This window comes from Colletotrichum phormii (genome assembly GCF_030913505.1).
Source record: "Colletotrichum phormii strain CBS 102054 chromosome Unknown BDP81scaffold_15, whole genome shotgun sequence".
NCBI classification, from domain to species: domain Eukaryota; kingdom Fungi; phylum Ascomycota; class Sordariomycetes; order Glomerellales; family Glomerellaceae; genus Colletotrichum; species Colletotrichum phormii.
The window spans coordinates 13,192-27,358 of NW_026851457.1; the positions used below are offsets into that span (position 1 = coordinate 13,192).

Here is a 14,167-nt window from a genome sequence, read left to right on the forward strand (position 1 = left end):
TCCAGGGGATAGTAGGTTAATCCCCTATCCAGGCGACTGGCCTGCCAGTTGAGCCTTTTGTTGAGAGCCGCGATATCCTCATCTGTTGGATCCGTGGCTTGTGCTGCCCTGGCGTAGTCGAAGGTGGCTTCTGGTTGACAGATGCTGGCGATGTAGGCGCCGCGCGCGAGCTCTGCGCGGTATCGTTGATGTCGATCCTTCGATGTCGGGTCCACCTTGGTAATCTTTTCCCCTTGCCCCTTTTGCCGGAAGACGACATTATCCCCTTCTATAGTGAGGATGCCGCCGTTGAATGCCAGCGGTTGGTTGGCAGTGAGGATTTCCTTGGGCTTGGCCGTGAACTTTGCCTTCTGGAGCTCATCGTCTTCCTTCTTCATGAAGTCGACGTTGGAGAGCCCCAAGGTGTCGTCCGTCTGCATGCCAACCATGCCAAAGGGCCCGTCTGCGTGTTCAGAGATGAGCAGGCACGGGTCGTACGTCGATGTGATCATCGATAGTTGGACGATGTGGAAGTCGTGATAGGTTGCCCACCAATGGGTGCCCGATTCCGCAAGACCGTACAATGGCTTGAGCACTTCGATAATTGTGCCTTCTGGGTACTTTGTGGCCATTTCCTTTGGCAATTGGGCAACGATCTTTCTCATGAGCCTGGTTGCCGATTGGGTATACGCTTGCGTAATATCTCGGCTCCATACGTGGAATCCCATTCGTATAAGTGATGCCATTAATGCCATCATGAGTCGTTGGCTACATCGTTGTACGGTGGGTGACTGCGTGAGCAGTCCTGCTTTCTCGACGTCGCCGTATCCCTGAATTACATGTCGTGATTTCTCGTAAGGGGTTGGGGTTCCTTTGCCCTTAACCTCACGTACCATACGCGACTTGAAGATGCGGAGGTTTGCGTGTTTGTCTGGGTCGTATAGAACGAATCGGTAGACCCCTCTGTCGCGCAATGTATCTGCTTCGACGAGGTCGGATCCCTCGAATGGCCTTCCCTCAGTGGTAATGATACCGTTCTTTCTTAGCTTGACTGCTAGCGCGAAGTCGGCCTTTTCCTTCGCTGTGTAATATGCGTTGACCTTCGCAAGATCTTCCATTGTGACGTATAATATGGCCCTATCGTTGTTGGTAAAGGACTGTCTCATAGGGGCACGTCGTGTCCGTCTTCGTCGTCGAGGCGGCGGCGTCGGCGATGGACTGTGCTGGGTAGGTGGCTCTTCGTCTTCTGCTTGTTGGTCGTCGGGTTCGTCGTCCTCATCGTCTGAGGGTGCTGCGACGATAATTTCGTCGAGGACAACTTCCTGCTCAATCTCAGGGGGTGGAGGTAGGTCTTCCCCTGGCTCTCCTCTTTCTTGTGGTTGATCTGCGATCTCCTCGTTGTCGTCTCTCAAGTAGGGTCGTACAGCAGTGATCGATACCTCCAACGGTTGGTCTCGATCTCTGGCTACGACGCACGATCGCTCGTCGACGGAGATTAGTCTGAATGGTCCCGTCCATTGATTTGTAGTTGACCTCCAGACTCTCACGTCTGAGCCTAGTGGCATGTCGAGGTTCGATGAGATGTCTGGTCCATTACGTGTAGCCAGGGCTTCATTGATTTGCCTCCTCGCATTGACCTCGCGTAGCGCCTTCATGGCCTTCTCGATGCCCTTCGCGCGTTGGACTACGTCTAGTGACGGTGGCGAGGCTGTGGTCGTTCTTGGATAAGCACCGAAGACGAGGAGCGTTGGGACTAGTCCTTCTGGTCCCATGGTATCATTGCAGCATTTGAATGCTGATTGGAGGCAGTCTTCGTCAGGGGCACCGGGATTCTCGTCTTTGATTATCTTGAATGCCCTTTTCAGCTGCTGATGTGCCCTTTCCACCTTGCCGATGCTGTGATGTGCCTCGACTGGTACCACTTTCAGTTGGATGCCGTATGATTTCGCATTATCCCTGAATTCCGTGGACTTGAAGCTGGTTCCGGCATCTGTTCTTATGCCGTCAGGTGGGCCGAGGTACGTGTCGATCCACGCTCTTTTGACTGCTGCCCACACCGTCTTCGCCTGGAGGTCGTCGAGGAACTGTCCACCTTGGAATGATGTGGCCGCATCAATGATGTGAAGAGCCGGCTTGCCGTTGAGGTAGAAGATGTCGATAACGATCTCCCAGTTGAAGTGAATCTCATCTTGCAACTTGAAGCGGAATCTGCGCGGCCTTTGGGCGTTCATTTGACATTGATGGCAGATTTTCGTGATGTGCTCCAAGGCCTCGGTCTCGACGTCGTTGCCCGACTGCTTGAGCAAGTTCTGTAATCTCGGGACGGATGGGTGCCCAAAACGCTTGTGTAATCTCCTGAGCTCAACCTCGGTCAAGTAGTATACCGACCTGCTTGCGGTCTCGAGCTTCATAAATGCGTGGCCCCATCGTCTTTCTACTTTTTCGAAGTGCGTGCCATTGGAGATCCGGTTCTTGAGGTTCTCGAATGTGATGCCTAACCGGTCCATATCTCTGAGGCATAACAGAAAGGGTGTATTGACCGGAAGGATATGGAAGGTCATGGTTCCGAAGGTGGTGGTGATGCTCACCGTACCAATTCCCACCAGTTGGTCCCCTGGGCCGAAGCTGATAACGGCGATGCCTGCCTTCGACCTGTCGAGCGCTGCTGGGTAGATCTTCTGTAGCGCTTCCAACTGGCCCTGTCCCCCGGTAGACCAATGTGATGCTCCGGTATCAGGGATAATCCCTTGGAAGACGTCTGGCCCGTACCTTTCCTGGGTATGGTATATCTGGGCCGTCCCCTCGTCTGGCTCATCTGGTGGATATAAAAAGGGGAGTAGTGAGGCCCCTGAGCTTGTCTTCCTTTTTTTCTCGGTACGGGTGTGATCATCCAATGCTTCTTTAGCCAGGTTGTGGTCACTCAAGGCTTCGCTTGATCCTTGGCTTCCTTCGTATAGGGCCGACGATCCCTTACTTCGTACGAATCTGCCTTGACAACCATGGAAGAATGCCTCCTCGTTGAGGGTATTGACCGCTTGCCTGTCATTCAGAGTGGAATATCCTCCTGACGATGAGGGAGCGAAGAAGACGTGTTGGACCTCGTCGACGTCGTCGAAATCGTTATCGACGATATCGTCGATTCTGTTAAGGAAGGGAGTGATGTCCTCATCGATGTCAGATTCGTGATCAGGATCCCCTTGTGTGGAAGGGCCCTTTCCCTCGTAGTCGATGAGGAATTGCTGGAATTGGCCCGGGCTCGACTTGCCCTCAGTGCCTTTCGTCTGCTTGTATTTCTCGTACGACTTATCCCTTTCCTCTTGGGTATGGCTTGTCGACCAACAGCCGTCTTTCTTGCAGACCCAGCACTTTCCGCGAGGCTGATTTCCGCGTGGCCTGAATCTTGTGGCTGATGTTGATCCTCCTCGTGTCTCTTGCTCATTGGATCGGTTGCCGTATCTGGCTTCCTTTCCCTTGCCGTTGTATGTACGGTCGACCCAGTGTTGTTGATATGGTGCGTCAACTGCTCGGAATTGTTGTTGTCTGGGCATCCTGGCCTCGATGTTGAAACTCGACCTCAGCCGTGAGCAGAGGGTCTCGTAGTCGGTTGGCGGTGCGTGCAAAGTCATCCTTGCCTCGGGTACTCGCTGGACCGCTGTACAGAGATATCCGACTTTTCTCTCGTTGGTTCCCTCCGTTGGCTGGGTCTTGGCCAACTTGTCGATCTTGTCGATAAGCTCCTCGAGAATCTCAACGCGTGGCTTGCCCTCCATTCCGCGAGCGATAGATCCATATGAAAGTGCCCTTAGCTCGGCGAGGAGCTCGAGGCTCCTATCGTGTGTCTCGAAGCGGCTTCGGATTGCGTCAACAACGCTGAGGAAGTCTGATTTGTCGAGTGTACGCACCGCGAGGTAGTAATATTCCTCTGCCTTACCCGTGAGTACAATCGTGATAGCTGAGTGGTATTGGTGTTCCTTGATTCCTGCCTTCTCGCAGTAGTCGTAGAACATGGTCAGGGTCTCTTGTAGGACCTCGTACTTCCCCCCTGCATACTTCTTCTCTTTTGGGAATATCTTCGTGAGGTCCGTTAATTGCCGTGGGTTAGCGATGATTGGATCCTGCTCCTCGCGTGATTCGCGTGGTGTCGAGTTGAATCGTTGGCTCTGTGTAGTTGAATGTGGTTCTATTCGCATATCACCGTTTTGGCCCATGGGTTGCGATGTCGACGGTAACCTTGGGCTTGTAATTGCAATTGGAGGAACCGTTGCTTGACGTACTTCTGGAGGTGGGCCGCTGTTGGCTTGTCTCATATAGGGGCCGATTGCGCCATTGGTGATCATCAAGAGAAATTCTGGCTTGGTAATGCGCTGCCTGAACTCGCTAAGCCGGTATATTGCGCGGTCGACTTGCTGTTGGTTCCAAGGCGTAAATTCTGATGCCGACAGTGTGGCTGCGAGGGTCTCGTGAGGTTCTCTCGTAGCTGACGAATCTGGTAATATGCCTCGGCCATGAAGGAATCTGACGACTTCTCTGACGATACCGTCGTTGGCGCTTGCAAACCATTTGCCTGGCCAGTGGCCGATATCATCGGTAATCTGGTAAAACAGGGGTTGCCCCTCGAGTCCTTGCTTAGCGTAGATTTCCATTAAGAAAACGAGGGCAGCGTCGACCCGCTCGTTATCTGGTGTATCCGATGGTCTGAAGGTCCACTTTCCCCAGTATGAATTGTTGATGTCTAGCCACTTGAGAGGTATGGGTACCCTAGTCATCGCCATTCTGGTTGACTCGCTTATAACCGTACCCTGGCTAGTGCTCGTATCAGAGACAGTCGGTGTGTTTGATCTTGGTGGACTGGGGGTCGAGCCGCTTATCGGGCGTGGCAGCAGCAGACTGTCGTCGCTGGCCTGATTAGACGGGGTCTGGCTCGATCCCGCCTCTCCTTGCTGACGGGCGCTAGATCTCGTCGTTACTCCTGGCCTCGTTGCCGTGGGTTCCTCGGGCTCAGCCGCCATCTTGGTCTTCTTCCTTGGTCGCGTGGTGCCCTTTTGTGCTTTGGTCGAAGGGCTCGTACTTCACGCGTTGGAAGGTATAGTCGGTATATTGTCTCGCGGGCGTAAGTCGCAGGCTGCGGAAAATAGATATAATTGTCGCGCGGTCTGGTCGCGGTTGGTGTACTTGACAGACTTAAATTCGCGGTCTTCCCGCGATGAAGTCGGTATAAGTAAAGGGTCCTTCGTCGGTCGTCGGGCGCTCGAGGCGTCTGGCCGGTCGACCGTCAAAGGCGTTGCTGACGTGATGGACGCCTCCTCTCGTGAGATTCGAGAGGTCAAGGGAGCACGATTCCTCTATCCCGTTCGGTATTAGAGGGTCGCCTCTTCTGCTTTCGTGGGATGCCTTGCTGATCTGCGATAGTGGAATTTAACCACTGATCAGTGTTGGTATTCCTCTCACAGGGAATTTGGTTCGAACCGTAGGGTCCTGGGGGTGACGAAGTATCAATATCTCTGTATTGATTGATTCTGCGTGAGGAGTAGAAGGGAGATTCCAACCGGAGGTTGGGTGGGTAGTCGAGGTCTAAGTGTACCCCCTCGAGGTGGCCCATGCTCTGCCCCTACTCGCGGCCGAATTGGACTTCCAATCCGACAAAGACATATGACAGTCTAACTCTCAACTGACTTGAGACTGCTGAAAGTGACCGACACGGTCATCCCGGAATATCAGATTAATTGCCTACACTATGTTTGCCGAGTCAAGTTCTGGTGAAAGTTCGAAACTACAGACGCGTTGCAGCCCCACTGCATCATTATTTCTAGGTGCTCCTCAATGGCTAGACTGCGCCACACGGTAGTTCCGCGTCTTGAAGCTTTATTCCAATTCATCATCCGTTCTCGTCTGACTTCCTCTGACTTCCTCTAGACACTTCTGACCTCTTTTCATCCACTATTTCTATTTACTCACCTCTCAACTTATCTCCTTTCGTTTCTGTCTTTCGTCCGCTTCCTGGAACCGCCTCTCGCGATGTTTTCCAAATCAAAGACGAGCACTTCCCAGTATACGCCTCTCTCGCGACCAGGCGGTGGCGAGGGTTCCAGTTCAAGTACATCTCTGGAGAAGCGCTCCTCTGAGGATGATGACGATCACCCCTTGCTGGAATCCTCGGAAAACCTCCCCGGTCTCCAAGCACCCAAACACTGGCAGCTTCCCAAGCTCATCCTCTACTTTTCTTTCGCTCTCGCGCTGCTGTCATGTGCGAACATCGCACTATTCCCCGCGACACTGTCAAACTACGCAGCTTACCCCTATACCGACGCTGAGCTCAATGCCCTACCCTACGGCGACGCCAGGTTGGGGCTGGACAGAGCAGCAAAGATTCTTCGCCCGCCGAGAGAGTATCTCCGCGCCTGGCCAGACAGGGTTGTGCGAGTGAGCCGCAAGTTGAAGAATTCGGTATGGGGAAACGGACCGCAAGTCTATGTGACAGTCGAGGTACGCGCGCATTTCCTTACTATTTCGTTCTTACTCTCGCCCGTTCAAATGAGAAAACTGACATAAGAAAAAAGGACTCAACAATCATGCGTTTCCCGGTTCCTACCGCCGGCATCAACGCCTGCGCAATTTCCTGGCACGCGCCTCCGGAGAACTCCACGCGCATCAAGGACCTGACCACCAAGGGTGACATTTCCGAAATTGAAGTATGGCAGCTTATCGCACCCTCGGCCACTTCGAAGCCCGGCTCTTCCACGAACATGGACGAGCTCGACTACGACACGGTGTCGTACTCGGCTCTCCCTGTGCGCGGCGAGCTGCTCGGCGTGCTGGACCTCACCATGAAACCGAACAGCACGACAGTGGAGTTTGCCTGCCCTAGCGGGGCAGAGAATCTCGTGGTAGAGTTGAAATGCCAGCGCGTGGCGTGTCATGTTAGCTTCATGCATCTGGACACTATGCTGCCGCGATTTGGGTTTGAGTTGGTGAGAAAGAGGGAGTGAGGAGGAGTAGGGACTGACTAACGGATTGGGGGCAGAAATATGCACAGACATTTGACAATAGAATGGCCGTGGCTGGTGTGGGCAGCATGTTTTGTTCCTGAATCTTTGGAGGGGTAAACCTAACATGAACACTAAAGGCCAGGTCTCACCCTACATAGGTAGTACAAGAGTCCACTGCCCCCAGCGATAGATTATAGAAATAAGAATCCACCAGATATTTCATTACTTTAACCTCCTTGGCCGATCCCAACACACTGATCCTTGTTGTATCAATCACGCATCTGGACTCACTCGACTTACACTGAACACAATGTCCACTCAACTTGACGCCGCCACTATTGCTCGTGTTTCCTTGCACGACCCCAAGCACTTCAATGTCCAGCTCACCCAGACCGTTCACAGGGTGCGGACAGGGAGACTGCACCACCGCTCTCGCTACTGTTGTGGGCGAGCAAGGTACCGTGGTGGCCGTTGATCCGGCCTCGTTGGACTATGGTGAGTCCTTGCTGATTTCTGTCATTTCTTTGAGTAGCCTCGGCAGGCAGGCCAACTGATCCATCGCTTCTGTAGGTGCACCATACACTCTCAAGCAAGCACAGGATCACATCTCACAAGGTCCGCTTGGCAAACGCATCACCTGGGTCCAACAAAGCCCCAAGGACTATGTCTCATCCCTCACTTCAACTAGCGACGCCAAGGCCTTCGACGCAACAGTTCTCGCCCACTGCCTCTGGTACTTTTCCTCCCCCTCCCTAATTCTAGAAACCTTCCGTGCAATCAGGCAGCATAGCAAACGTCTTCTGCTCTCTGAATGGTCTCTGGAAGCAACTCGCCCCTCCGCCCGGCCTCACGTCCTGGCCGCCCTCACCCAAGCCGCGCTAGAGTGCCGCAAAGGCGAAGAGAGTATCTCAAACGTCCGCACGGTGCTGGGCCCGAAGCGACTCACCGAATTGGCTTTGGCGGCTGGATGGCAACTGGAAAAGGAGACCTGCGTGCAAGGCGGCGAAGGGCTACAGGATGGACAGTGGGAGGTCTCTGCCTGTCTTGGATCCGGTTTCGCTCGCGAGGTGGAGTAGCGCGTCAAGGATGAGCGGGAGCGCGCCGTGGTCTTTGCGTTGCGCGATGCTTGCGAGGCGAGTTTGGACGGTGTACCGGGGGGGAAGAAGGGAGTTGCTGCCATGGATGTCTGGGTTGCGAGCTTCGTCTGAGCTCTTTTCCTTTCCCAGCTTTTCGTCTGATCGCGTGAACCTTAGAATAGTACCCGGAAAGAATAGAGGAGTGTCCGTGTTCCATGTAGTTTAGTTTGTCCGAGTCAATCACCCGAAAGGCTGCGGCAAATGAAGGAGAGCTAAATACGTAGTACGTCTAGCGCTTCCTAAAACACGTGCTTTGTGCGCTCCTATGCAAAATACGAGACCGAGCTACCACTAGAACACCGACTACTAAGTCTAACATCCACTTCTCGGTTACATACGAGATGCTCGCATTACTATCTACAAATTCTAGTGAATCTTTACATTGAACATGTGGGTGCTGTAGTCTTCCGCCATAGTTATCATGTCTGACGGAAGTGAGTATGTGGAGTTCTTCAGTTCACGCCGTCCTCACCTCATTTTGCATATCGTAATGTGTCGTACAAAAACGAATCCGTAATTGCCGGCCAGCAATTACGCCTTATTTACCACATAATGTTAAGCAGTGGCCATGCTGCATGTCGTGACAGCTTTTAGTTGATTCACCAATTGTCGTGCGTTGAACTCAGAGGTATTATGCCCCATGAATGCAGACGCGCGCCATGCTTCAAGTGAGTTTTGAGTACCCGTACAGCGCAAAAAGTCACTGGTCTTTACAAGTTCGTGAGGTATCCATCACTTGACTCGCGCGTAGTTTGAAAAACAGCCCGGAGTGAAGACGCAAGCCGGTCGGCCGGCCAATTCTCACATGCAGTTTGGGCTGATCTCAAGCCCAGGCAACTGGTATTGACCCAACCCTACCCGTTCATGGACATGACGTTGCCGTCTCGTATGAAAGACACAAGAGCCAAGTTTGTTAACGACATCCCTGTCAGACTCATTGTTCTAAAATTGACCTGGGATCTACGAATTAGAGAGAGCGAAGAAGCCCCCAGACAGCACCCAGCCCCACGGGTGCTAGTCATTTGGTACGGGATGGTATAAAATTACCCCCAGCAAGGATCCTGCCAGTTCGGGTCACAAGACTCACTCAGCGGACAATTCTACGTGTTAACTCTCCGGACAAGAAGAAACCCCGGAGCGAGATGCGGGACGCTGACCCCCGCGGCCCCGCGTTGCTATCATGCCAAGATCAAAGTAGGCCAGGAGGCTCCCAAATCACTACTGTGGAGGCTGTGGATGACTTGAGACACTTACATCCAAGGCCGGAACCCCGTCTCGGCCGAGATTTGACTGGTGATGCCGGGGAGCCCTTCCTAGGAGTCCTACCAGGGTCTCTCTTAGCCGCATCCACACGTGCTCTATCCGCGTATGGCGTATCGTGCACTCCGCACCAACGCGAAGGAACGTAGTTGGTTGAATGCCGGGACTCGTTCGGGTGCGCCCCGCGCTCCGGCTTAAGGTTTCGCATCCGGGCCGCCAGACAACGGTGCGATCGTGCGGCCGCCATGAATCAGGAGTCAATCACATAGCCGAAATATCTAGTCATATTTGCTGCTGTGGTAGGCAAATAAGGGCAGGATCTACAGATGACTTCTGGGATGCATTACTGAAAATGGTATTTGACGAAAACAAGGTTTGAAGGCAGTCTTTATCTCCAGCAGGGACCTCCGCTACCAGACAAATGATGTTATACACGGATAAGGGGGGTGCGGCAGCCGTAAATCGAAAGTCAATCGACAAGTGGAGCCGATCTTTGCAGCTGTCAGTGCTTCTCTTTGTGCTAGGATCCTGTATCTCCTCCTGCTGGGATCACAGCCCATTGCGGGTTAACGTCGATTTAAGCATTCGCTCAAGCCTCATCGTTTGGCAGGCTTGGCAAGAGGACCACAGCGCTACGTAAACGCCGCCGCAACAAGTGCCGCCGCCATGAATAAGGGACTCAGTCGACCGCACAGCCGTTGTCCGCGGCTGTCAACGGATCTCAGCTTCACTGGGATTGCAGTTGTGGGTAAAGGGTACTCTTCGGGGCAAGGCTTACCGCTCGGCTGACGCTCCGGCGGGGATAAGTCTGCCGCATGTGTTACACACCGGTCCCCCGGCCATTATGTAACTGTGAACTACAGCTGCGCCGCACGGTCACTGTTGATGCTTTGTCGATAACGTCTTCTTCATTGCTCTAGTCTAGTTGACGGTTCAAGGGTCAAGGGGTAGCTTGGTGTTTCGAGCATGACCAAGGTAATACCAAATGTGATTAATCATAGTCCCGTTTCAATAATAGCGAGATTTTCTTGACAAGACCACAATGTTCTTCATGTAAGGTAACTCTGTGGATGGATTGCTTGTAGGAGGACGGTTCCTCAGGGCTAAATATACACGTACACTTGGGCGTTCCGCGCGCCGGAGACCCCGTTGTTTGCGGCGGGGGCTTGCCAGGTATGGGGCCGAAAGACCTCCTGCTCCGGCTTTGTGCCGTCACACCGATTCTGTCGAAAGAAGACAACGCCGAAAGCAGCATCCTCGCCGTGGACCGCCGCTCGGCATCAGTAGCTGCCTCAGCCACTACTGCTTCCTCCGCAACCACTGCCCCCTCCATGACTAGAGCTACTCCCGCCCCCATCGTGACCATGACTACTACTACTGCTACCTCCGCCATCACTGAAACTGCTGCTACCGCCACCACTACCGCTACTGGAAAAGCTGTCACTACCAACTCCCCCACCGTCAAACCCTGTGTGGCTCCCTAGGTCGGCGGAGAATCCGCTGCCACCCGAACTCAAGTCCCATCCTCCATAGGCCGGAGATGAGTCGAAACCCGATAGAGCCGTAACATCACATACACAGTTGCACTTCCCGCCCGAGTCAAACTCCATCACAGCGCCCAGCCCATCACATCCTTCCGGAACAAGCTCTTCGGGGATCCAATCCCCGTCTCTCCAGCCGGCGGTACGTACATTGGAAGTGATAGGGGCTCTCATCTGGTCGCCGGCTCGTGACGTTGTTGACTCCCACTTCCGCCTTGCCTCCTCAATGACTTCATGCACGTTCTCGGACCTGAAGTCACGCAGTTCCGTGTAGGCTGTCAACTGTTCATCGTATGTTAGGTCTGCCCAGTCGGCTAGAGTGCAATCATGCAGCATATCGTGCTCGTAAAGGTAGCTCATGGGCTGGGCCCGGTGGATCCCGGCAAGCTTGATGCGATCGTGAACGATCTTGGCGCTGTCTGGTCGGACTCTGAGATTTCCGTGCCTCTGTTTTTGAAGCTTGTGGATTCTGTGTCTCCGACGACTGAAGAGAACTCCGTCGACAGCCGTGTTGCGGAAAACCAAGCCGCGAGCCTCAAAATTCCATTGGCAGCTATTGCGAAAACTCTTTGACCGATGCATTCCGACTGCAATGGATCCCAGGGTCTGTATCGCCTCTAAAACGCTCATCCTGTTGTGCATCCACTCCTGGTAATCGATCTGGGCCAGATCTTTCCTAGAAGTGCCTGAAGCTGGGGTATAGAATCGCCGCTCTCTGAAAATGTGAAGCTGAGTAAGGGACCATGCGTCAAAGGGGAACGCTCCAAGGTGCTTCGCCAGAGAGCAATCTCCGCACTTCACTTGAGGACGCGCAGCCTCCTCCTCTTGAGTGCGTGCTTCAGTACAGTCCCACGGGAAGAGGCCTTGATGTCGAAATAGAGGCTCGGGAAACCCTCCCCAATCGGTCCAGTACTCTGTCAGGCCGTCGATAATGTCCGTGTCATTGTGGTGGTCGAATCGGCGGAAGCGAAGAAGGAACTCCTCCGTGTGACCGTTTGCAGATGTGGCCCTCGAAGATGGAATCACTCTTTTGGGGAAGCCATCATGGCAACCGATTCGACTGACAAAGCTCAGTAGATATAGTGCTTGCGGTGCTTCGTGCTTCTTCTCCTCACATTCCCGAGGGTAGACCATGAAACTGCCGAAGGCATTGCGGTCGATCAAAGCGTCACAGAACTTCTGACAATTGTTGCTCAATGGGTTCCACTCTATAGCAGATGTTAGCTGAAGGCCACACTCATCTCAGCAGACCAGTAGTCTAGCAAGCGATGGGGGCGAAGATCTTACGTAGCTCTAGGCTTTTGTCGGCAAGCCTCTCGACGATAGTGTGAATGTAGCATCTGACACGAACGTGGAGAAATTCGTGGAGCCTTTTGAGTATACTCTTTCTCGCACTGTACTTTTTCTTCTTGTTGAATGCTGTTCTTTTCTTCGGGTTGTCGGCATACCTGAAGCTGGCTTTGGCTACCATTTTGATGATTTCTGCCTCCACGACGCGGTCGTCCTTTCCCAGCCCCCAGAATGGGCTACCTACGACCTGTTTCATGAAGGCTTTGACACGACGGTTCCGAGGTATGTGCTTATCCGTGAGGAATAGCTGTCTCTTGTTGGTGAGGGCAAAGCACCAGTTGACTGAATTCGTAGTTGTACCCACTGGATGGAGCTGGAGACGGTCTCGGACGGTGATCAACGTCCCCTTCTTCGACCTAGGTAGTAGAACCAAGGTTAGAAACTTTTCGATTGGCGCAAACGTATTGAGGTGTTAAAAAAGGGTACTAACTGGGGCACTCCGTTCTCGATTATCAGCGGCCCAATCATGAGGCTCATGTGAACATTTCCATATGGGATATCTTGGTGAATCTTCAAAGCTGCACCGGCAGTCATTGCAGCCTTTGTCAGATTGTCGCCAATGCCCCTGTCTTCGGGGTCCTGCAACATCCCAAGGCGCTTCAGCTCACTGATCTTGGTCTCGCAGTGTTGAGACTTGAGCATCACCAAGGGGCAGCCTGCGTCGTGTCGGGCGCGGCCATTCCTTGGAAACGGGAACAAGGGCTCTGTTCTGTCGGATGAGAGATCATCGCCATGACATTGGCATGCCAGCCTCGCTTGTTCATCAGACATACAGGCGGATAGTATGCATCTCTTGTTGATTTTGCGCAAGTCCTCTGGGTGATTTCCGTTGGACCCTCGAGCACATGTCTCGCAGAAAACAGGTCGTTGGCCCTGATCAAGTGTCTTGTCACAAGTGCAGCTAGAGATGCACCGAAAATGGGTGCCCTGTATGACTTGCTTGCAGCTGGAGCATTCAAGGGACGCAAAAGTGACCGGCACTTGGGTATTCTCTGCCTGTGCAGCAACCACTGTCGTTTTTTGAAGATAGGTCAGCAAAAAACGACTACTGTTTCAGCTACCCCATGACTTGGACTGAGATAGGTGCATACATTGTGGTGCTCTTGGCCGGAGCCACTGTCCTGATGTGTACTCAGGGTCCCGATATTCGACCACTTGTGCGCAGCGGTCAGCCCACCATACTTCCTCGAGAGCGTGCGGGCTAGATGTTCGGTAATGTGCTTACTCTTGTCTATGTCAAGCATGCCTGATACAATGGATCATGGTCAGCATCGCATTGTCGTACTGTAATGAGTTGTGTCGGCAAATAAGGGGTAAACATACCTCCCGCTCGAAGGAGTGCTTGCGCCATCTTTTCCCTCTTTGTCAACTCGTCAGGATTGCTCATATCCAGTCTGGCCAGGATTTCGGAGGTACTGAGTTAGGGAACCATGATTAGTACTTAGCAAAGATGAAAAAATCGATACCGTGGCAGAAAGTGTGTAAACCCACAGCGACTCGACCGAGTCCGAACCTGTGGCTCTCTGAAGAAAGGCTTCGAAACCGAGCCCATCGTGAGGCTCCGAGCTGAATGCCGGCGGCTCGATAGCATCTCCCCACATGTTGAGAGCCCGCAGGATCTCATCCAAGTCCCGGTCAATACCAAGCCAATATAATTTGCATAGCTTATTGACGAAAGTATCCGGGATGTATGGCACCCTCACCCATTTAACTTTTGCATCTGCCTTCGAAGGCAATCCAATTGATGAGGTCAGTGAGGTTGCCATCGTGAATCGTGCGCATTGGGTGGAAGACACGACGAGGTCCGCCGAGAAGTTCGTTTCCTTGCTGAAGATTGAAGTGAGAAAGACAAAGAGGCATGGAATGAAGTTAACAGGGTGAAGATTCGTGAGGGAGAGACGTTGAAAAAGGCCAA

At 53.1% G+C, this 14,167-nt stretch overlaps 2 protein-coding genes across 2 annotated transcripts; one reads left to right on the forward strand and one right to left on the reverse strand.

Moving 5' to 3' along the window:
• Window positions 1-5,740: 5,740 nt before the first annotated feature.
• Window positions 5,741-8,173, forward strand: BDP81DRAFT_482628 (SAM-dependent methyltransferase; the record flags this gene model as incomplete). The annotated part of the gene is made up of 6 exons (XM_060595022.1): window positions 5,741-6,462; window positions 6,537-6,829; window positions 7,103-7,107; window positions 7,368-7,460; window positions 7,536-8,032; window positions 8,063-8,173. Exons 1-6 carry the CDS (start codon window positions 5,995-5,997, stop codon window positions 8,171-8,173), a joined length of 1,467 nt encoding a protein of 488 aa, XP_060442799.1. The 5' UTR covers window positions 5,741-5,994.
• Window positions 8,174-10,481: 2,308 nt separating this feature from the next.
• On the reverse strand, window positions 10,482-14,018 carry BDP81DRAFT_473155 (uncharacterized protein; the record flags this gene model as incomplete). Its single annotated transcript, XM_060594643.1, has 7 exons — window positions 10,482-12,110; window positions 12,190-12,608; window positions 12,683-12,831; window positions 13,026-13,262; window positions 13,344-13,453; window positions 13,576-13,667; window positions 13,744-14,018. 7 exons carry the CDS (start codon window positions 14,016-14,018, stop codon window positions 10,654-10,656), a joined length of 2,739 nt encoding a protein of 912 aa, XP_060442800.1. The 3' UTR covers window positions 10,482-10,653.
• Between the last annotated feature and the right edge of the window lie 149 nt (window positions 14,019-14,167).